Raw genomic sequence first — 22,547 nt, forward strand, 5'->3', positions numbered from 1 at the left:
TTCATAACCTTTCCCTGCTCTCCTCCACCCCAGCCTCTAACACCCTTCTAGTCTTGTAAGACTACAACCCTCCAATACTCTTCAGTCCAGTGACATTGACTTCTTTTTTATTCCTCCAACAGGATACTCTTACCCACCAACTCCATGTTTTTGCTGATTATTCCCCCATCCTTGGAATATTCTCCCTCCTCTTCTCCATCTCCTACTTTACCTTACATCTCATCTCCTACCAGAAACCTTTCCCAACTCTTTTTAATTCTAGTGTTCTACTTCTGATTATTTCAACTTTATCCTGTATATTCCTTGTTTGTACAAGATAAAGTTGTTTGCATGTTGTCTCCTCAAGAACAGAACTGTCTTCTACCTTTCTTTGTTATCTCCAGTGCTTGCACAGTGCCTGACATATGGTAGGCACTTAATAAATGTTCACTGACTCTCTTGGGCCAGTGCTTTTCCACTGCCGTGTAATCTAGGAGTGAAATAACTAGAAATAAAAAAACTGCATGCATGTTAGGCCTTGTCAAGTTGGACACTAATCTCAGTCAATTGCCTGATTATATTCTAGAATGTATTTTAACTACTATATTGTGGAAGGGGTAAATTTTTTCTTGGCCCTAAAAGGCCAAGAAAGCCAAAACAATGAACAAAGGGTAAAGGTCTCGCACAGATTTAGTCTCAAACAAAGGTAAAACTCATCACTGGGTTTTCTAGCAAGAGCAAGATAACTACCCATCTATCAAGATTAAAATGGGATTTCTGTTCAGATGGAGGGCCTCTGAGGTCCCAACCCCAAAATTCACTTTGCTTTAAGAGAGGCTTATTAATTCAGATGATTCCCCACCTAGGATGAGTCAGGAATTGGGACTACTACATCAGAGTCAAAATGCAGAGATTTTTCCCTTGAATCCCTTGCATAGTAACAGAAGAAACAGCCTGGTATTTGAGGATACCTTGGGCAGTTTTCTCTCTATATGTGGTAAAAACTGCTAAGGGGAAGCTATGAGACTTCCAATTCCAGAGATTGTCACCATAATCTGCCATAAAATGAAGCCTGGAATGATGAAAAGAAGGGTTAATTTGTGCTAAGGCTTTCCTGGGAGACAAGAGACAACACATAACACACAGAAGTATTGCACATCACTCCTTTATTATAGTGAACAACAAAAAAGGGGCAGGGGGAAGGGCAGGGTTAGTATCCAGTTATGCTAAAACTGAAGAGGACCCAGGTGGCTGAACATAAGGTGGAAAACAATGGGACACTGAGACACATTTCAACATGATCTAGGGGCATTTCACTGCCACAGAACAGAGCAGGGGCTATAAAACAAGTGGGATATACTCATCCACCCCTCAGAAATCAAAGAATTCTCCCTTCTCTGACTTGCTTAAGATCTCTCATGACTACCAAGTGGGACAGTTTAATTTCAAAAGCCATTAATAACCAGCCTAGAAGGGTCTTTTGTGAAAGCAAATGCAACAAGTAAACATTAGGTCAACCTCCCAGATCCATTTTTCTTGGATTAGGGAGGAAACATCCAAATAAAACTTTCATGATTCGTTAAATGACCACCTGGGTTATAGGCAGCTTCCTACAACAGCCCCTGAGAGAACTGCCCTACTGGCAGGACTGGCTCATAGGAATAACTGGACCAACTGCTTCTTTCAACTCCCCACATTGGTCACTTCATACTATGTCTCCGTCCCTAATCCCTAACCAGGTTCTTACTAAGCCAAACCACCCAGGAGGCATTCTGACTAATGTGGCTGAGGGGAAGGGCAACAGAAGAGCAAAAGAATTGGTCTGAAATAGGGAGGAGAAACAGAAAAGGAATCATCAGTCCCCCACCCGCAGCTAAGTATTGTGATCCCTAAGGCGATGGTCAGTGTGTGGAGCAGGCGGGGGAAAGATGTGGTGGAGATAGTGAGAAGGGAAGGACCTGGCTACTGCTAGCACATTCTGAGGGTGCCTGCTTTCACTTCTTGGCCTTGCCTTGGGCTGCCACAGCCTCCATGGCTTTGCGCACAGTCTCTTCATCCCCGAGGAACTGCATGGGCTTGATGGGTTTCAGATTCTTGTCCAACTCATACACGATGGGGATGCCAGTGGGCAGATTCAGCTCCATGATTGCTTCTTCAGACAGACCTAAAAATGCCGCCATACAGAATTAGAGGCTGAAAGGAACCTTCAATGCCATCTAGTCCAACACTTTCTTTTGGCAGAGGAAACAGGCCCACTTTGATGCAGTGATTTCCTCAAAGGCCTAAGCGGCCCTGCATTAGCAAGAAACTCCATCTCTTGGCTCCAGGCATCTTCTCTTCCTGGAATGCTCTCCTTCATCTCTACCTAGAGACTTCCCTGGTTCCCTTCAAATCTTAAGTCCTATCTTCTACAGGAAGCCTTTCCCAACCTTCTTATTTCTAGTGCCTTCCCTTTCTTAATTCTTTCCTATTTATCATGTATATAGCTCATTTGTATATTGTCTCCACCTTAGACTGTGAGCGTCCTGAGGGCAGGGACTGTCTTTTGCCTTTTTTTATAACTCCAGCACTCAGAATCCTTGTTTTCATCCAAGGCTCAACTTAAGTGCCACCTCCTCAATGAGGGAATATAGTAATGATCCCCTCAGTTATTAGCCCTCCGCCCTCTTCAATATCCCTTATAATATTTTTGTATACATTTTGTCTGTGTCTCCCCCCCTCCATCACACCCCCAGTAGAATTCTAGAGTTCTTTGAGAACAGGGGCTGTTTCTTTCTTTTTATTCTCAGGGCCTAGCACACCAGTTACTCAAGCGACAAGCATTTATTTATCACCTACTATGTACCACACTCTGCTAGGCCAGGGGAATATGAACACAAAAAAGAATCACATCTTACACTCGAAGAGCTTACATTCTATGGAGAAGATAGAGAGTGTGTGTGTGTGTGTGTGTGTGTGTGTGTGTGTGTGTATGTGTGTGTGTGTGTGTGTGTGTGTGTGTGTGTGTGTGTGTGTGTGTGTGTGTGTGTGTGTGTGTGTGTGTGTGTGTGTGTGTGGTATATACAAACTAATAGAAGAGTCTGTACAAGACAGGAAGGGAGACAACTAGCATTTAGGGCAGGCATCCAGGAAGGCTTTGTATGCAGGATTCTGTCAGGTGCTGAACTAAGTGTTGGGATAAAGAAGGACAAAAGCAGCCCCGGCCCTCCAGGAGCTCCAATTACAAGGAGAGCCCCAAACAAGAAACAACTGTACATACAGGACATAGACAAGGTGAATCAAAGATAAACTCAGAGGAAAGGCACTAGCCCCTGGAAGGCAGGAAAGCAAGGAAAGGCCTCCAGAAGCCAGAAGCAGACATGAGGAGGAAGAGCACCCCAGGGAAGATGGCCAGTACAAAGAGAGCAGACTGAGTGCCAAGGATGAAGAAGAAGACCAGTGTGGCTGGCTACAGAGTATAGGAAGGGCCAAATGTAAAATAAGGCTGGAGAAAATAGCTGCAGCCAGGATATGTGAGGCTTGAAAAGGCAAAAACAGAGACACTGATATTTGATCCCAGAGGCAGCAGGAAGCCACTGGAGTTTGAAAAGAGTAACGTGGTCAGAACCCAGGCTCAAGGAAAACCACCTTGGCAAGTGTGTAGAGGATAGATTAGAAAGGGCAGAGACTATATAGGGAGATCTATTAAGTCATCGCAATAGTCCAGAGAAGAGGTGATGAGGGCCTGGACCAAGATGGTGGCTGTATGTGGGAGTATAAAAACAGGAACAGATGTGTGAGATATTGCAAAAGTAGAAAGTGCAAGATGGGCAGCTAGGTGGCGCAGTGGATAGAACACCGGCCCTGAAGTCAGGAGGACCTGAGTTCAAATGTGACCTCAGACTTGACACTAGCTGGTGACCCTGAACCCCAACTGCCTTAAAAAAAAGTACAAGATGTGGAAACTGGCTATTTACATGGGGTGAAGGAGAGTGAGGAATTAGGATAAGAGTTTCGTCACAAACAGTGACTGAACAAAAACTTGTTGAACTGAACCCTCTCATTTTACAAATGAAGAACCTAAGACCCAGAGAACTTAAATGACTTGTCTATGGTTGCAGCTGGGATTTAAATTCAGTCCTCCAAAGCAGATCAGTGCTTTCTTGCTCTGAAAGTTCTTTTGGCTTTTTTAATTTTATTTTAAAACTAATAAAGGCTAGGATGCATCTCTGAGGCTACTAACCTAGGTCACTTTTCCTTTACAGGTTTCACTTAACTTAGGTCCTCGTATTTGCCAAGTTCCTCCTCACCCCCTCCAACCTCTACCAGAGCTCTAGTTCCAATATAGCAAATCTACATACTCTCAAGATGTTTGACAATCCCTCGAAGACTATTGCCATGGGCTGCAATTAGAACACGCTTTCCTTCCTTGATCTGGGGGACGATTTCCTCATTCCAGAAAGGTAGAGCACGGGCAATGGTGTCTTTCAGGCTCTCACAGGATGGCAACTGATCCTCAGTCAGATCTGCATAGCGACGGTCCTGGAGATAAACATTAATTTCTCGTCAAAAAGGTAAAAAAACCCTCTAATTCCATATGAATTTGGTTGATACCAAGACTACTCCTTAACAGAAAAGCACTCATTGTCATTTGGTAACATTCTGATACCTGACTTCTAAATGTCAGTTAAGTATTTAAGAAGAACAGATCAGGGACTCATAGGAAGGGCAGTGAAGTAATACCAAAAAGGAGTCCATTTTTGCACTTCTTTATTCTAGTGTACATCTCTTCTCTCCACCCCCGAATCCAAAATACACATATTTAAAACTCGCTGGCAGGCAAAAGAGGTTCTTTTGAGGTTCCTAAAACTAACCTAATCAATTCATTCCTTCTAGGTTCTTATCCTGGCCCTACATGAGGCCAATAATTCTCTTCTAGCCTCTTTAAGGTACTTCTTTGGTGTCAACATGCATAAAGGCATTTAGTTTTCTGTAAAATGTTTCTGAAAGTATTACATTAAATTGCAGACTGTTGGGAGAGAGGTATAAAGTCTTCTGACATTATATTACTGATATAAACTCAGTCTTTGAGAGCTAAAGAGTATTACTTAAAAATGCTGCTGGCAACTATTTCATCTGATATGATAAGCAAAGTGAAAAGAAATATCTATATAATTTGCAGAGTGCAGCCTTTTGACAGGAAATCCCCATAAAACTCAGTAAACTAGAATATAACCCTCTCAATTAAGGCTGACTCCTGGTTCCAAAGGAACAGAAGATGTGTTTGAAATTGCAGAAATAACACGATAGGAACCAGAAACTAATTGTCACTTCTCATAATGCTAGTTCTTATTTTATTTTTTATTTTTAGGCAATTGGGGTTAAGTGACTTGCCCAGGGTCACATAGCTAGTAAGTGTCAAGCGTTTTGGTCTGGGGCCAGATTTGAACTCGGTTTCTCCTGATTTCAGGGCTGGTGCTCCATACACTGCACCACCTAGCTGCCCCTTCATAATGCTAGTTCTCAAAGGGATGTAAATAGTCACAGCTAAGCAAAAAAAAAGGACAAATCCAGTTAAAGAGTAATCCAAGCTGGCCAGAGCTTTGACTGTTTCAGTTACTTCTAAGTGCGAGAACTGCAGCATAAATGTTAACATACCACTGCAATAGGAAATTTCCCAAAGAATCATTTTTCCTTTGCCCAGACCAATATGAAAAAGAATGTCTGCATTTTTCAAGTCATCTGTTCTGGTGAATATGGCTCAGCTAAACTGACAAACAGAAATCATTAAATCTAACAAATTATCTAAGCTCCAAGAGACACCTAGTTTTCCAAAAGCAAAATCCCATATTCTGGTCACCTGACCTGTAATGATCTAATCTGTAGCGGAGCAAACCTGAGTCAGTCCATACCTTGCTGATGTTGCTGTAGAAGGGGTGGTCAGGCTCCATTGGAGGTGGTGGGATGTCATAGGATCGTCGCCAAATCTTCACCTGGGCCTCACCATGCTTAGCAGCTGTCTCTGCTTTGTTGAGACCTGTCAGACCTCCATAGTGCCGCTCATTGAGGCGCCAAGTCCTCACTACAGGCAGCCACATCTGGTCAATGGCATCTAGTACCGTCCAAAGGGTACGAATTGCTCTCTTCTGGACAGAGGTGAAGCAGATATCAAATTCATAGCCAGCATCTGAAAGAGTCCCAAGTGATAAGCTGATCAGAAAGAGTATCCTTAAAGCCCACAAGCTTTTGTCCCAGAGATCACTGTATTCCTGAACTACTCACGAATGTTAGCCTTCCCTACTCCCGACACTCACTGAAAGGGTAGAGGGCTATTTACACAGTAAATATTTAATCTATTGATATCATACATGATAACCCTTCCCTCCCATCAATATCCCCAATGGTTGTCAGTTACATGGAAAGGGTAATGGACTTAGGAGTCTAAATCCCTGCTCTGACAATTACTAGCCATGTAATTACAGGCCCAGACACTTTGTCCGTTTCCATCTGTAAAATAATGATACTTTCTCTACCTATATAATGGGATTATTGTGAAGAAAGTACTTTTTGAACTGGAAAGCCCCAAATAAGTGAGTTATCATCAACCTTGTGAAGTCTCTCTCTCTCCCCCTCTCTCCTTCTCTCTCCCCAGTACAACTCATTTTTTCCTAGCAAAAAGGTTTGACTTTTTCCTTACTCCCCCTTCCCAAATAAAACAAATGCCCTCATTGGGTGGCTGCTAACCAGTCTTGCAGTAGACAAAAGGAAGGAGAACAATAGAAACAATACTTCCCTCTGTAAAGTTGCAAGAGACTTTAAGAAATATACAGAACTCTTCTAGATGTTGCCTCACACTGAGTTAGTAATAACTATGGAAATGTAATTTCCTGCCAGTGATTTAACTGATGGTAGAACCAATGAAAACTGGAGATAAAGCGGAAAATGAGTCATTGAACCTCTCCAACTGAAATGGTGCATGTAATTTGGGGCAAGTTCTTTTCCAATTCCACACCTTTAGCCTTGTCTCTACCACAAAAAGGTAGACTAGTCACTGGTCAGTAACCTAATTCAAATCCTTACTACAATGACTCAGTATTTCATAATCAAAAGCTACTGGTTTGTTTTACCCATTTATTTCCAGTAGGAACAAAAAGCCTCAAGATGGAAGCTAGAGTGACTAAGAGCTCCCAAGAAGCAAACAGGTTAACTGAGGGGTACTCTTAGGCACTCTGAAAAGAACCTATACAAAGCCATTTTCCTTCCCCCACAAATCTGCTATCATCCAAAAATAGAGCCAAAGTGAGGTATTGGGGAGAAGCCTTAAAGAAGTAAAAGCTAGACTTTCATTCATCCTATCCTCTACCTGCCTAGGGTAACTTGGCTGCTTGGCTGAAATAAGATTTTGCATTCTGGCTGGGACCTACAGCTCCCACTGGCCCCACCCTCAGTATTAAAATGAGGGAAGCTGCAATCTGTTCCACTCTGTGTAAGACATGCAAGGCTAATGGTGAATCACAGCAGCCCTGTTCTCTCTGCTAAAGCTAAAGAAAATGGTGCCAACCTCACCAGTACCTCGATTTCTCACAGCCATAGCAAACTCTTGGGCCTCTCCCATTTACTGAATGATGGCAAGGTCACATTAGACCCATCCTAATGTTATGTACACTCCCCACTTTAAAAGCAGGATTATGTTCCAGATTTTCCAGAGCTCTAGTTCTTTTTAAAAGGGCCTGCTGTGAAGACAAGAACTAACAGAGAGAGCAAGGAGCCAAATGACTGCTCCAAATACACCTCCTCCTTCATGTGCCAATAACCCTTTTGAATGGTACTCTTCTTAGATGAAGAGAGAGAAGAGACTGGGAAATAAGGACAACATCAATGGACACACACAGGCCCACACCAGCAGTCTTGCTCAGGAATTAAACCTATTAGACTATGAACTCTTTCAGAACAGGTGCTACTTTTTTGCCTTTGTTTCCTTAGCACAGCACATGGCACATGGTAGCTACTTAATAAGTGCTTGTTAACTGAAATTACTCTGGATTCCTAAGCCATAAGAATATGTTAGTTTTCCAGAGTCACGCAGGGCAGAATCTTCTGGAAAAAGAAAAACCCCATGTAAGCACGGGAGAATCCCATCACATCCGCCTTTGCTTACGGTCCTTGACAAAGCTTCTTCCTAACACCACCCCTTCCTCCCCCCAGATAATGGGAGCCAAGCTGCAACCTGATGGTTCTGACAGCCTGGGTCACCTTCCCTGACCTAGTACTACTTTTCAACAAAGGGCCTGTACTGAGGAGTGGTGATTGCACTAAACACGACCCAGGTTCTAGTCCCACTTCTACCATAAAATGGCTGTACGACCTTGGGCACTTCCATCACCTTTCTCTGGGCCTGTTTCCTTACCAGTAAAGCAGACTGGACTAGACCACAGCATCATCATATGGCCCTGTGACTAACCAGAACCTCCTTGGGTCAGAGGTCTGGTACCTCTATCCTCTTTCCAAAGCCTCCAAGGCCCTCTTAAAGTTTGTGTACCACATGGTGGTGACGGATCCCAGGATCTCTGCCTATGAAGACCTGGAAGGAGCTCCTAAAACCAGATCCCAAAATGAGGGGCTCTGCTGTACAGATGAAAAACCAGCACCTCCTCCACCTCAGGGTCTGTCACCTCAGTTTCCCCATCTGTAAGGATAACCTGGGGGAGCACCCGGGGATGGGGAGGGGAGATGCGGACTTCAGTTTTCTTATCCCCAGCTATAAAATGAAACAGCCCTTAACACATGGGAGGGAGATATGGAGATTGAGGGCTCCCATTTCCTCAGTTTCTCCATCAGTAAAATCAAACAGCTTATAACCCATGGGAGGCCGAAGAGTAGAGGCAGAGATAGAGAGGAAAGAGAAGGTTCAGCTCCCTCAGTGTCTCCATCTGTAAAATCAAACAGCCCATCACATAAGGGAGGCCCTAGGAAGGAGGTGGAGACGAGAGTGGCAGGGAAATGGTTCCAGCTTCCTCAGTTTCCCCACCTGAAAATGAAACAGCCCCTTAATAACCTGGGGAGCCATACGATGGAGGTGGGATGGGGGGGTCAGTTTTCTCGTCTATAAAATGCAACAATCCATAACAGAAGTCCTAGAATGAAAATGGGATGGGGATGGAGGGGGGGGGAATATAGTGGGAGATGGAGATAATGAGAAATGGAGGACTCATTTCCCCACCTATAAAAAGAAACCCAGTAGGGGAGAAAGGCCCTTTGGTTTCCCCCATTAAAATGAAAGCGCTCACAATGGAGGTGGGATGGGGATATTGGGGGAGGGGGACAATGGAGAATGGGGGAATAATAATTGAAGGGGGACCCTCAGTTTCCTCCACTTCCCCATCTGTAAAATGAACACCCCCCAGTGGAGGCCTGGGATGAGGATAATGGAGAATGAGGGTAGCGGAAGAGGGGGATAGTAGGAGATGGAGGAGTGGGGGAGGGGAGCCTTCGGCTTCCTCCGTTTCCCCGTCTGTAAAACGAACAGCCCCTGATGCCAGGGGAGGCCTGGGATGGAGATGGAAGCGGGGGATCGATCTCCTCCATGCGCCCCCCGCCCAGGTCACCTCCCGGGCCCTCCCGCGGCCCGGCCCGGTACCTCGCAGCGCTTGGCCGCCGCGCTTGGCCTCCTCGTGCCCGGCAGGGCTCAGGTCCGCGTCGTACCAGCCGCTGAAGCGGTTCTCCAGGTTCCAGGCGCTCTCTCCATGCCGGATCAGCACCAGCTTGTAGGCGGCCATGGCGGGGCAGAGGCTCGGGGAAGCGGATACTGATGAAACCGGCAGACAGTCGAGCACGCACTGAGATTCAGGCGGAGCTCGCAGCCAGCCGGCTCCTCAATCTCGGGCCCGCCCCGCCCTCGCCCCGCCCCCGCGCCTGCGCACTGAGGCTCTTCTCGCCCTGGGCCCGCCGGGACATGCCCGCGCTCTTCGCTAAATCTTTCCGCTCTCTCATCTCAAGCTCGTAACCCGGCGAACCTGCGCATGCGCCCCCCTCTCCCTAGCCGGCGGGAGCCAACTTCAATGCCTGCGAGGAAACCCTCCGAGGGCGTCAGTGCGCATGTGCGAGGAGATGGGTCACGGAGCGCACGTAAACTTGAGAAGGACAAGGGGACCTTCAGTTCCCAGAATTCCAGGAGAGGCCAGCCCCTTGTGGACGACTCTTTTTGGTGACCGCCCCTCCAGCCGCCCCCCCTTCCCCCCCACCTGCCTCGTGCCCAGTGGATGGGCATTTTAACTCCTTTTAACTTTTAAGCTGCTTTGTGCTTATGACCTTGAGCAAGTCCCTTCTCCCCGGGCCTCAGTTTCCTAATCTGTAAAATGAGAGAGTTGGACTAGGTGACCTCCCCCCAGGCGGGGCAGAAGGTTAAGATTTTTAAGGCGGGAGGATATGGGATGGAATGGGACACACACCCCTAATGGCTGTGTAACCTTGGGCAAGTTGCTTAACCTCTCTGGAGGCTGTTTCCTCCTTAGTAAAATGGGGATAATCATACCTCTAAATACCAGCTGGTGCCCTGGAGTCAGGACAACCGGAGTTCAAATCTAGCCTCAGATGCTTAACTGTCTTTGTGGATCCTGGGCAAGTCACTTAACCCCAGTTGCCTCAGTTTCTTCATCAGTCAAATGACCTGGAGAAGGAAATGACAAAGCACTCTTTGCCTAGAAAATCCCAACTCTGGGCATTAAGAGTCAGACAAAGCTGAACAGCAGCAAGATTATTGTAAAGTCCGGATGAAACTGTACACATAAATGTCAGATATTAGGCAAGGAATAGGATTTGTTTCCACAGTGAGGACCCTGATCATCTAGTCCAAGGGTGGGGAACCTTTGGCCTTGAGGCCACATATAGCCCTATAGGTCTTCAAGTGAGGCCCTTTGAATCCAAACTTCACAGAACAACTCCCCTTAATAAAAGGATTTGTTCTGTAAAACTTGGACTCAGTCAAAAGGCCTCACCCAAGGACCTAGAAGGCCATGTATGGCCTGAAGCCTGCAGATTCCCCACCCCTAATCTAGGCTCTCTAATCATTCATGAACAACTACATTCCACATCCATGCTACTTTATTCTAACACAGTAATTTGGGGCAAGTCTTTCTTCCTGGGCCTTATTCTTGCCAAGTAATGGGAATTTCTCAACCTGGCATTCCAAGATCTCGGCCATCTGGCTTCAACTCATGCTTCCAGGCTGGTTTCAAGCTCTTCCACTTAAACAGTATGATTGTTCCCCAATTACATTGAAACAGAGTCATCAAAGTTTTTTTTTAGAAGAGAGAGATTTAAGGGAATTTCTCCTGGGAGAGATTAGGGCTTCTTTCAGTAGATAGCTGAGATATCTTGCTCCCAGTAGAACTTACTTACTCTATATTTTTTTTGATATATTCTAATCTGTATATCTTCTCTGATTTCTGCTTGGATAAATGAGTTTACTTCCTGTCCACTGTGTGTGCTAGTCTTTTGTGTAATGTGAGTCAAGCTGCAGAGGTAAGCTTGGCGTATCCCTTCCCCCTTTAAAGAATAGCAACTAGGAAAGAGGCTTAAACCTAAAAATATTATCCTAGTACAATAATGTATGGAGGAGAAGAGGGAAGTGGGTGTAGGGAGACATATAATTCCAGTCTTATAACTTTGTCTCTCAGAGAAAACAGCATGACCAGCCTCAAGGCTCCTTCTGCTCCCCTCTATATAGGAATCAAAGTATCCCTTGGAGAGGAGTAGGCAAGATTCCAGAGATATCTATCCAGACACCACTTTAGACAGCTCTCCTTCCTTATCTCTACCTCCTGGCTTCTCTAGCTTCCTTCAAATCTCAGCTAAGCCCCACCTTCTACAAGAAGCTTTTCCCAGGCCTCTTTAATCTTACTGCCTTTCTCCTGAGACTACCCCCAATTTATCTTGTATATAGCTTGCTGTCTCCCCCATTAAACTGTGAGCTCCTTGAGAGCAGGGATTATTTTTTTACTTTCTTTGTATGCCCTGTGCTTAGAGCAGTGCCTACCACATAGTAGGCATCGAATAAATGCTGGTTGACTGACTACTAGGCTGTGTAGTGGATCATTTCTGCCCCATTATTTCATACCTATGGAGAACCTAGGAGGCTTGAAAGTTTCCTCAGAAGAAAACAATGTGAGACAATGTGAGACAACGCAAAGTAATGACATCTGTGTGGACAAATACAATTCAGCTCAAAACTCAGAAATGTTTAAAAGTAAATGCCAGGGTAAGCATCACTCCACCTCAACTGTGACTTCACAAATCACTCTGCTCCTGAAAATAAAAACATATTTTGTGTTTATGCTATGTGACCCCTGGGGGGCACTACAAAAATGGCCCTTCTGTGTCAGCAGTCCAGAAGATTTGTGGGCTGCCTTCCGTAAGCTTACATAAAGACAATGTGCCATTATAAAAAAATTCAGAGTTCCCAAAGTGGGCAATACTGCCCCCTGGAGGGTGCTGGAACCATCCAGGGTGGGAACAGTTGTAGCCTCAGGTGCAATTGGGGGCCATTGAATAAAAATAAGGTAGTGGTGGAAGCTTAGGGAAAGAAAAAATGAGAAGAGATTTTTTTTTTGGTGAGGCAATTGGGGTTAATGACTTGCCCAGGGTCATACAGCTGGTAAATGTCATGTGTCTAAGGCCACATTTGAACTCAAGTCCTCCTGACTCCAAGGCCAGAGCTCTATCCACTGTGCCACCTAGCTGCCCCAAGAGAAGAAATTTTTGAAAAACCATTCTTATGTGTTTCATCTGTTGTATAACAGAGTTAAATTTGTAGTGGTTACATTACTTTCCAAATAAACATAAAAATGAAAGTTATAATCCATCTGTGGTCAAGTCTACTGACAGGTCTTAACAAGCAAGTGTTGGCAGACAAGTGAATGATGTATTGTTGGGAAGTCCAGCATGCAGGGGCAGGAATATGTGTGTGTGTAATGACTTGTTTACAATACAATACTATACGGTTACATGACACAGTATTGCATCATCAAAATTTCAATGTAGGAAAAAATCCCGCAAATTTACAATAAATTGTTAGATTTAAGATGCGTCATTTTTTAAAAATATATTTTATATTTTTTGAAATGGCACAAATTTCAAAAAAAAATTGTTAGAGGGTTAAAGAAAGTAGATTGGGAGAGCACTGAGTAATTTTTTTTAAAAGGAGGTAGTAGGCCAAATAAGTTTAGGAACCTCTGATATAAATGGTTTAACAGCTCTTACCCAAGTACTTTGCAATCTGATGACACTGGCCTCTCTGCTGCTGACTCATGACATTTTATCTCTCAACTCTGTGAGTTTTTGCTAGCTGTCCTCCTTACCTAGAATGCTTTCCCTCCTCATCTCTCTCTGCCTCCTAGCTTCCCTGGCTTTCTTCAAGTCCCAGCTAAAATCCCATCTCCTGCTTTTGAAGTCTCTCCTCATCACCCTCAATTCTACTAGTGCCTTCCCTCTGTTGATCATTTCTAATTTATCTTGTCTATATCTTATTTGTACCTAGTTGTCTGCATGTGGTCACACCCATTAAATGGGCAGAGATTGTCTTTTGCCTTTCATTGTATCCTCAATGTTTAGTTCACCTTTTGGTGAATAAATATTTATTAACTGACAGGGAATGCAATATAAATGAATTAAAGCATTTATTAAGCACTTACTGTGTGCCAAATATCATGCTAAGTGTTGGGTTGCTAGTTTCCCAAAAGCTCTCAGTATCCCCTATGTTGACCAGAAGGCACTCTGCATGCAAATACCTAATTGGCTCCCTCACCTCAGTATACTGAGCAGATTGATGATGCTGGCTAGATTTGGAATTTAGCTAGATGATTTGGAATATTACCCCAAATTGGTGAAAATAGGAAATCCATAACTCTAGCCCTTACTGTGCATTTAGAACCACCCCCCCTAATTCTCTAAGAGGGTGCCACTTCCTTTTGAAATCCCTATTCCCAAATTCAGTTTTATTTTCCTCACTCATGAGTAAGAAGCCTCAATCTAATTGCAACAGCTCTCTGGTCCCCTCCCCACTGCCATTCCCAGCATGGTGACCAGGAAATCCCAAATCTCTGCAGCTCCTCCCTATCATCACAGCTGCTCACTGCCTCTGTGCTCCACCTGCCAAGTAGGACAGGAAGAAGTCTTCTGAGGGTAACACAAGAAAAATGGAACCCTGGATTTCTATACCGGTGCACAGATCTCATTTCTACTATGGGAAATTCTGGCTCCTTGGTTCCCCACAGGGATGAAACACCTGCTACCGTCATTAACCTGGAAGGATAATGGTGCCCTCCACAGAAAGAGAGAAATTGGAATGATGGCAAAGAATGTTTCATTTTTTGTCATTGTATCCCCTGTTCCCTTCATAGTCACTTGTACTTAGTAGCTATTTAATAATATATGTGGTTGGGCTGTGCAAAATAAGATAGGGCTGACCTGCATGTGGCATGGACAGATCTCTTATCTGGGACCTGGTTCCCATGGAAACTGTAAATTCTAACTTTGTGAAGAGTATACGAAGGGCTGTGCCTTCACCAACAGCTTGATGGGGAAGCAGCTAGAAGATACAGGATTGACATGGCTAGGTGACCTCTCCTTCACTCCCCTATATCTGAAAAGGGGATCAGGTTAAAATTCTATCTCTTTATATGTATGATGTGATAGAGGTTCAGAGTGAAAGGCACTTTCACTGATCAAGAAGAGAGTAACAATTAGTTTACTTTGCCAGCCTGGTGCCTTCCCCCTAAATTCTGGTTATACAAACAATGGGCTCCAACAGCTAGTACAACCTCTTTGTCAAAGTAAGCAGAAAAAAAATCAGAGCAGATGAATGACTATACAAGAACATGGGAGCTCTTTGGGAGAGAGAACATTCTCAGACTGCGGGAATCCTCTCTTAGCAGTCTCTATCATTAAGGGCACTAAAAGTCAAGGGACATGTTGAGGAGACAACTTCCCCAAGTCTGCAGCTCTCTCTAGAGTTGAGTTGTGAGGGGTAGCTAGGTGGCTCAGTGGATAGAGCACTAGCCCTGGAGTCAGGAGGACCTGAGTTTACATGTGGCCTCAGACACTTGACACTTACTAGCTGTGTGACCCTGGGCAAGTCACTTAACCCCGATTGCCTCACCAAAAAAGTAAAAAAAAATAGAGTTGAGTTGTGAGTAAAGTGGAATGTGGCTAATTGCCCCCACTTCCACCCCCCAAGCAGTACATGCCATCCCTATAGAGAAGATATAGGAGGCTGAGGCTTTAAGTGTTTATGAAGGGCATACAAATTTGTCAGGAAAGGAGCAGAAGTGATCAATACCGTTTGTATGCCTGGGCAGAGATCTAGCTACCTCAAGGACTTTGGAGAAATACCAGTGACCCCATGTCTACCTGGGAAACAGGACTTAAAATGGAAAGAGCCAGAATACCAAACAAACAAACAAACAAACAGAAACATTGTGGCTATTCTATAGCAATTAGTAACAATTGGAGCTAAAGAGCCAGCTAGAGAGCTGGAGAGAAAAGAGAGAAGATTGGTCCAGTGACTGTATCCAAATTACTCAAGGGGGAGCCTTTAAACAGTTACTAAACAGATTAACTGCTCTCCCTGTCATAGACCTTGTGAGTGGGCTGACAACAGAAAATATCTCCCAGGTTCTAGAAATCTATAGGACTATAGAGCTGGGAGGAACCTGAGAGATGATTTACTCTTGTAGCTCCTGTTATAGAAAGAAGCTGGAGAGAGCAGAGACCAAACAGGTTCATTTACACAAGCAGGAAAAACAAATAGACAAAAAAAAAAAGCCCTGAGAATGTTAGGTCCTGCTCATGAATGCGCAGTCACTTGGGCTGATATCAGCTCAGGGCTTGGAGTGCTGATTTGATGGTTTGCCCAAGTAACTGTTCCTGCCACACTTCCCTAGGGAGCACATCAAGGACTGCTTCTCTGTTTGGGAGGCAGCTGCTCTACCTATATGTGAGTCTCAGCTCAGGTGCCACCTCCTATAGGAAGCCTTTCCTGATTCCCCTAGCTGTTAATGTTCTTTCCCACAAATTGTCTTAAATTTAGTCATCTGTGCACGTTATACCCCACTCCCAGTGCAGAACTAAAACTCCTTGTGAGGACAGGGAATAGGTTTCTTTTTCTTTGGCTATGTGCCTTGTGCATGGTAGGTATTTAATAAATGCTTGTTACATGGATTGAGGAAACTGAGACCCAGAGAGATAAAGTAACCTGCCCAAGGCCATATAGCTAATTAGTGGCAAAGCCAGGGTTAGAGCCCCTGATTCCCAATGATAAGTCCGGCACACTTTCCTCTACCACTGAGTGAGTACTCAGTTGGTGAGTTAAGGGAGTGTCTACCCCAAGCATGTGAAGACTCCCCCTGGTGAAATGGGTGGATATGGGCAATTGGTTCCTGCAGCTATGAAGGTGGCTGAAGCAGGTGCTGTGGTACACTTAGAGCTTGGCTAGACACAGAAGAGGTCATCCTCCACATCCTGGGCCATTGCCAGTCATCTTGACTTTTGTTTTGCCACTGGACTTCGATGCCTGGAAGAAAGAGTGAGACTGACAACTTTGTGCCTCTCTGTCTCACTTAAATCCAATTCACCCCTGAGTCAAGACATCACCCCAAGATATCATTAGTCCTCTTCAAAAACAAAGGACGCACAACAACATTAATTTAATATTTATCTTAGTGCTAGGAGAGAGATACAAAGTTTAGTTGTGATACAATCTCTGTTCCAAAGCACTTTGTGTCTAATATGGAGATAAGACACCAATACAAATAGATATGCCATATAATATACTATAAGTGCATTAGAAAGGTGCAAAGCAAAGTGGTGCATGAAATTTGGAGTAAAGGGATGTTACTGATTGAGGGGACTGAGGGAAACTTCCTGGAGGAGGAGGCACTCAAGTTGATCTTTAAAGTATTGGCAGGAATTCAGCAGAAGAGAGGGAGGAAGGAGGGTATTCCAGATCCTGGGAGGGATATGGACAAAGATAGGGGTGTTGAGGAGTAGCAGAAATATGTAAGGTAAAACTCCTCAACTCACTGTCTCCTGAAAGTTTGTTTTTCCTGAAATAGACAAACAGGGTCAATTTTGAAAAGGTTTCTTAGGAGAAGTTCATTGAAATAATCGTCAGGAAGTAGGTTCCACAACTGGCCCTTGCTGACATCCATCAATAAACTTGGAGCCGTTAAGCTGGAAAGACTCCCCATAAGTCAACCACAGCCTTACAGGCCTCTCACTTTTTTTCTTTACAGGAAGTTTTTAGGATTTCCTCAAAGACTCCCCAGAGCTGACAACCTTGAGCAGTAAGTAATAGCAAATGTTTGCAGAAAATGGATCTGTATAGTAAACTGTTACTAAACAAACAAGAATGTCTGCAGGCTCTGTGCAAAGATAAAGTCTGCCCATTTCCCCTTTCCTCTCTTTTCTAGTGGTTTTCTTTGTTTCCTTCATAGCAGAATAACTCTTTTATCAAGTGCATGCAGTGAAGAACCTAATGATTAAAGCACAGAAATAAGAATATATACTTTTCCTGTATCCGCACATCTTTATTTATGCAACTACCTTGTAAAACTTAAAAAAAAAAGGCTATGTCTGACATTAAGATGTCCCTGTTTTGGCTGGCACCTGCCCAGGAAGAAAAGCAACTCTTGGCAAAGAAATGAAACTCTCCCACCAGGCCATTCACAGGAGCCATGTGAGGAGAGGTAGAGCAGTAGAAAAAAAAATCAAATATTCCCAAGGTCATGGACCTTTAGCCCTGCAAGGAGTCTCCAGAGAAGTGTCTTCTCCTTACTTTAGAGTTCTTCTTCCCACCTTTGAACTCAGTCTTCTTTCTGTACATACACTGTTCTTTGGACTGCTGGGGACTACTTTTTTTTTTTGGTCTTCTGGTTTGCACATGCTCAGTTTTTCAGTAGGACATGGGCATTAGTGACGAACATTGGTATTTAGTCCATGTGTGTGAAAGAGAACAATTTTCTTTCTGGCTGCTTGCAATATTATCTCCTCGACCTGGGAGCTCTGGAATATTGGCTATTCCTGGGAGTTTTCATTTTGGAGTCTTTTTCAATGGGTAATCGGTGGATTCTTTCAATTACTATTTTACCCTCTGGTTCTAGGATCTCAGGGCAGTTTTCCTTGGCAATTTCTTGACATTGTCCAGGCTCTTTTTTTGATCATGGCTTTCAGTAGTCCAAATAATTCTTAAATTATCTCTTAATCAGTTTTCCAGGTCAGTTGTTTTTCCAGCGAGATATTTCACATTTGCTTTTGTTTTTTCATTTTTTGACTTTGTTTGATTGTTTCTTGATGTCTCATGGAGACATTAGCTTCAACTTACCCAATTTCTAATTTTTAAGGAGTCCTTTTCTTCAATTAGCTTTTGTACCTCCCTTTCCATTTGGCCAATTCTACTTTTTAAGGAGTTCTTTTCTTCAGTGAATTTGTGTGCATCTTTTTCCATTTGGCCAATTCTGCTTTTTAAGGTGTTATTTTCTTCAGTATTTTTTTTTGTGCCTCTTTTTATCAGGCTGTTGACTCTTTTTTATTTCCCCCCATGATTTTCATGCATCACTCTCATATTCTTTCCCCAATTTTTCCTCTACCTTCTTTTATTTGATTTTTAAAATCCTTTTTGAGTTCTTCCAGGAATTTTCTTTTCTGAGCCTGAGACAAATTCACATTTTTCTTTGAGGCTTTACAATGTAGCTGTTTTGACTTTGTTGGTTTCTTCCAACTTTCTTTGTGTTTTGACCTTCCCTGTCCCCATAATAACTTTTTATGGTCACATTCTTATTTTGTTGTTTGCTTATTTTTTCCAGCCTATTTCTTGGCTTTTAACTTTCTGTTAATTAAAGTTAGGCTCTGTTTCTGGTGTGGAGGGGCCACTGCCTAAGCTTCAGGTTTTTCATGCTGCTATTTTCAGAGCTAATTTTGGAGGTCTATGAATTTTCAATGTTTCCAAGATGGTAAGAGCTAAGGAGAAGTGTGGTCACTGTTCTCCTGGCCTGTGCTCTGGTCTGTGAGTGACACACTTTTCTACTCTGGAACTGTGACTAGGATTCCTACTCCCCTGCACTCTGCACATTCGATGTCAGACTTGCACAACCTGCATCTCATCAAAGGATTTCAGGCAGCCCTTGAAAAATGTAGAGGAAAATATCCTCTGCATTTTTCGTGGGTCACCCGAAATCCTTTGGCATGCCTGAGAGCCACTTATGGTTCTGCCGGCCTGTTCTATGTGCTAGTATTCCTCCTTCCCCTGGGACTGGGACTGCAAACAGTATATGGGCAATACAACAGAGTCTTGTACCCACTGCCAGCAAAAGGTTTCCTGTAATCTCCTTTTGAGCAGTTATCCAACCCCCTTACCATGTGTGGTCTCAAAGTTCTGGATGCTGCTGCCCCAATTCAATTTCCTACCCTTTCCACCCCTGCCCCAAGACCTGCTGCTGGCTTGCTCAGGCCTCCCTGTGCTCCACTCTCACCCCATTGAGACAGATGTTTTCTGCTGATCTAAGTAGTCTTGGGCTGGACAATTGTTTTACCCCATCCCTTTGTTGGTTCTGTTGCTCTAGAATCCATTTTGAGGTGTTCTTTTTAAGTTGTTTGAGGAGGAATTTGGGAGAGCTTAAGGAAGGCCCTGTCTTTACTCTACCATCTTAGTTCTACCAGTTTTATGAATTTTTAATAACAAAATTTTCATTTTAATTTTAAGAATAAGGGGCACCCTGTCATTATGCATGTTTTGTGCTATAGTTTCTGGATGGTTCTTTCTTAAAGGAGATCCTCTTGCTTGGCCATCAGCTAGTTTTACAAGCATTGAGGCTTACAAGGCATCAACACAAAATAGGTTTTACTTATACAATAAAGAACACAGAAAAGATTTATCCCCAAGCCAGCAGCATAATGTTTCTCAAATTTTTTCTGCTCATGGTACAGGACAAATCCCTACCATGAGGAACCAAAGCATACTTAAATACGTACTTATGTACTTACAAATGTAAGTTTCTTTTTTTTTCTTTACTCTATTTTTCTTGAGGTTTTTTTTGTCTGTTTTGTTTCTCCTTTTTTTGTATTTTTTTTAATTTTACACTTAAATACAAAATGAGAAAAGAAAAACAAAACATTACCCTGTACACAGCAGGCTATAAGAGAGGATTCAATATAAAATAATAAATTTCCATTTCAAGAAAACCTATATAATAAATACTGCACATTGTTTTCAAAGCTGCCCACCTTTGCTTTGCTTTCTTGTTGGTTTTCTTTTGTTCTCTGCTGTGCATTTTTTACTTTACTTTTTCACCACTCCCCCCACCACAAAGAAGACTACAATTAAATATGGATATATATACATATACGTAGATATCTATAAACATAGACATATATGCAGTTATACACATATATATGACTGTACTGTGCTTTTTTCCTCATATCATCTGTTTCTCTGAAGGTAGATGGCATCTTCATTCATGAGTCCATGTCTTCTCATGTTTTTCTCAATCAACCAGCTCATCATTTCTTATACCACAACAATATTCCTTTCTAAATTCAAACAACATCTATAGGATCTTTGAGGTTAATTTGGGTATTTATAAAAATCAAAATAACTTGGTTGCTCAAAGTTGTTCTTAAAACAATACTGCTGGGCAGCTAGGTGGCACAATGGATAGAGCACCGGCCTGGGAGTCAGGAGGACACAAGTTCAAAATCAGCCTCAAATGCTTGACACTAGCTGTGTGACCCTGGGCAAGTCATTTAACCCCCCCAAAAAACAAAAAACAATACTGCTGTTACTATATACAATGTTCTCTTGGTTTTGCTCATTTCACTCTTCATTATTTTGTGGAGGTCTCTCCATGCTTTTCTAAAATCATCGAGCTCATCATTTCTTACAGCAGAGTAATATCTCATCACGAACACATACCACAATTTGTTAAGCCATTCCCCAATTGACGGCCATCCCTATAATTTCCAGTTTTTTGCCACCACAAAGAGAACTGCTATAAATATTTTAGAACGTGTAGGTTCTTTTCCATTTTCCCTCATCCTCTTGGGAAACAGACCTAATAATGGTATGGCTGGGTCAAAGGGTATAGGCAGTTTAGTAACTCTTTGGGCATAATTCCAAATCTTTCTTCAAAATGGTTGTATCAGTTCACAGATCCACCAACAATGAGTAAGGTCCCAATTTTTCCACATCCCCTCCAACATTTGTCACTTTCCCCTTCTATCATCTGATAGATATAAAATGATACCTCCAGGTTGTTTTAATTTGCATTACTCTAATCAATAATGATTCAGAGCATTTTTTCATATAAATTGTTTTGATTTCTTCATCAGAGAACTGCCTGTTCATATCCTTTTGGCCATTGGGGAAATGACTCATGTTCTTACAGAGTTGACAAAGTTCTTTATATATTTGCAAAGGTATGTTTCATACAATTCAAGGCATACCTAGCTAAAACTTGGGGCACACTTTTTGAGATCCATTGGGATAGCCAGTTAAGAAACTCCCTCCCTTTTCTGGTAGGCTTCTACATCCTACACAGAGATTTAGATACTACTCTTTCCTTATTTATACTTCTACCTTTGTTGGGACCCTCAACAAGGAGAAAGAATTCAGGGATTGTTGAGTTTGAGAAATTCAGAGTCAAAGCCTCTTCCCCTTCTTTTCTCCAGTGGGCCAGACTTTCCCAGTTCATGTGTTCTATAATATAACTCTGTTTGGAACCCTGTGAGGGATGAAGTCAGGGTTTACTTCCCTGTTGTCAGCCACCACCAGACTCCCCCCCCTCCCCAGTCATTGCTCTGTTCCTTCTCTCCCACCAGCCCACCTCACTCTGCTGCCTCTGTCCTCAGCTCTGATTGTTCCAGTTCTCTGCCCCCAGTGCCTCTTTCTTCCATTAGCACTTCATTGCTTTGTTGCCAATGTGGTTCTATAGACTATATTATATAGTCCTTCACTTTTTCTGAATGAGATAGCCAGAACAAGAATGCCCTTGGGCTGTTCAAAACTTTCCAGCTCTTTCTTAAGTGCAGAGCTAGATGACTCTGAATAGCTCCTCCTGGACATTTCTGTTCATATCGCACAGCCCCACCCTCCATGCAAAGGCCTCCCTCAGGCAGCTAATAAATACCTTTACTCTCTTTGGTCTGCCCTATAATCTCTAATTTTGACTCTGGTTGGAGTTTGGGTGAGTTCTCTCAAGTTTCTCCTCTCACCTAACTCCTAGACAGATTTCTTCTATTCAGTATTTACCATTGAATCTTGAGGTTTGAAAGGATTCTCTCTTCACTCACTCTTGGCCGTAAGATTTCCGCTTCATCAGGGAAACCTGGATCTGCTACTTACCACTTGTGTGACCTTAGTCAAATCAACTCATTTCTCTGGGGCTTTAATCTCCTCCTCTGGAAGAGTAGGGTGTTGGACTAGCACTGTATCCCACACATAGTAGGCCCTTAATAAATGTTTATTGACTGGTTGACCGTTTGAAAAGGAAACTGGTGATCATTAGGAGACAGTGTTGGCTCACTAAGAACACAGTTATTCT

At 43.2% G+C, this 22,547-nt stretch overlaps 1 protein-coding gene across 1 annotated transcript; it reads right to left on the reverse strand.

Moving 5' to 3' along the window:
- Positions 1 to 1,128: 1,128 nt before the first annotated feature.
- On the reverse strand, positions 1,129 to 9,841 carry PGAM1 (phosphoglycerate mutase 1). The gene is made up of 4 exons (XM_020997027.2): positions 9,596 to 9,841; positions 5,871 to 6,145; positions 4,320 to 4,500; positions 1,129 to 2,143 (listed from the first exon to the last, which is right to left on the reverse strand). The coding sequence occupies exons 1-4, from the start codon at positions 9,732 to 9,734 to the stop codon at positions 1,974 to 1,976; spliced, it is 765 nt and encodes a 254-aa protein (XP_020852686.1). The 5' UTR covers positions 9,735 to 9,841; the 3' UTR covers positions 1,129 to 1,973.
- Between the last annotated feature and the right edge of the window lie 12,706 nt (positions 9,842 to 22,547).

Source organism: Phascolarctos cinereus, unplaced genomic scaffold (assembly GCF_003287225.1).
Source record: "Phascolarctos cinereus isolate Bilbo 61053 unplaced genomic scaffold, phaCin_HiC Scaffold_3;HRSCAF=262, whole genome shotgun sequence".
NCBI lineage: Eukaryota > Metazoa > Chordata > Mammalia > Diprotodontia > Phascolarctidae > Phascolarctos > Phascolarctos cinereus.